This window comes from Pinus tabuliformis, chromosome 3_1 (genome assembly GCF_031772625.1).
Source record: "Pinus tabuliformis cultivar Carrire ecotype Pingquan chromosome 3_1, CPIR1, whole genome shotgun sequence".
NCBI classification, from domain to species: domain Eukaryota; kingdom Viridiplantae; phylum Streptophyta; class Pinopsida; order Pinales; family Pinaceae; genus Pinus; species Pinus tabuliformis.
This window is the reverse complement of record NC_142301.1, coordinates 657,265,796-657,267,099: the sequence shown is the minus strand read 5'-3', so window position 1 is coordinate 657,267,099 and position 1,304 is coordinate 657,265,796. Positions and strand designations below refer to the sequence as shown.

The 1,304-nt window shown below is 40.0% G+C and overlaps 1 protein-coding gene across 1 annotated transcript; it reads right to left on the bottom strand.

Moving 5' to 3' along the window:
* Window positions 1-410: 410 nt before the first annotated feature.
* Window positions 411-957, bottom strand: LOC149188785 (iron-sulfur cluster co-chaperone protein HscB homolog). Its single transcript, XM_089410057.1, has 2 exons — window positions 880-957; window positions 411-683 (listed from the first exon to the last, which is right to left on the bottom strand). Exons 1-2 carry the CDS (start codon window positions 955-957, stop codon window positions 411-413), a joined length of 351 nt encoding a protein of 116 aa, XP_089266183.1.
* Window positions 958-1,304: the final 347 nt, after the last annotated feature.

The following is a 1,304-nucleotide window of genomic DNA, read 5'->3' as shown; positions in this document are numbered from 1 at the left end:
GTTTCTGACTTTTTGCCTTCCCTGTGCCTTTTTCACCACTTGGTTTTCGACTTTTTCACCTTTTGTGTCATTCAAAGCCTCCTCCTTTATGCACTTGAAATTAGACCTACTGATTCCTGGTTATCATGACATCAGTGACTTTTTGTGCATTTATGACACAAAAACCTAGTACAATAAATGTTATACTGTAAAGATGAATTCGCTAACAAGTCTTTTATATCGACACTGCCATTCCATCTGGATTCTGGATTTACATGCTGTGTGACCTTCACCTCACTGCTTTTTACCTGGTTTCCATGGCTTTTACTTGGGAATATGAAACTTTGTCCGTTGGAAGTAAAATCCAACACCCACTAACCAATCGCTTCAGCTGATGTAGACTCTCCCTATTTTGATTATTATGATCTCCATTAAAGCTTCTTACTGATCTCTTCATTTACACGTTCATAATATGACATTTTCTGAACAGATGATATTGCAGAGGAAAAATCATGTCTTTCGTATGCAGTTGAGAAAGATGTCCGGCATTCTTCAAGTTTCGCTTGTGTTTTACTCTGAAGAATTTTGAGAGCATCATCATTGTTAGCATCTTCTACAGATTGTCGAACCTCCATGATCTCCATGAGAAATTCTGGATCAGGCACAGTTGCTTCCTCATCAACATGGATGCCTTGCAGGTGCAACTACATATAAAGAGCCATCAAGGGCTGCGCAGAACCGTACAAGTCCATGTGAAGTGAATAATTAAGTGAATCCATGAGATTTTTTTTTTTTATTGGCACCATGAAATGAGTGTGTTGCTGGATTAGAGAGCTGTCTGAGTAGCAGATATCGTGCTCTGGATAGAGGCTTGAGAAGCACATTATAAGCCTTGATCACCTGAGCAGACTGCTGAGCCGAATACTCCTTCTCTTCCTCAGAGTTGCACTGAAATAAATCAGGATGCAATTTCTTCATTTACTCCAAGTCTTTTCTGCCCTGAAAGATGGCTACCTTGATCAAAAATTGAAAAAACCTATGGTGACAATGGATGGCTCGCAGTCACAAATAACAAGTCATACATCACAGTATTTCTGCGCATTTCCTCTGCCGTCAAGGTGCACTCAACCTTGTTAACCTCTGTGAGTAGGCGAGCTTCATCAATAAAAGGCAATTTTGCAACACCCTGCCAAGCAAAGCGTTTACCATTCATGTCTATCTCAAAATCAGTAGGATAAAAATCAATAATAGGTGAGTTTGGATCAGTCATCAAGGGTCTATAATGTTTCAGGAAGAGCATTTGCACTTGCAGCTGGAAGAGTTCC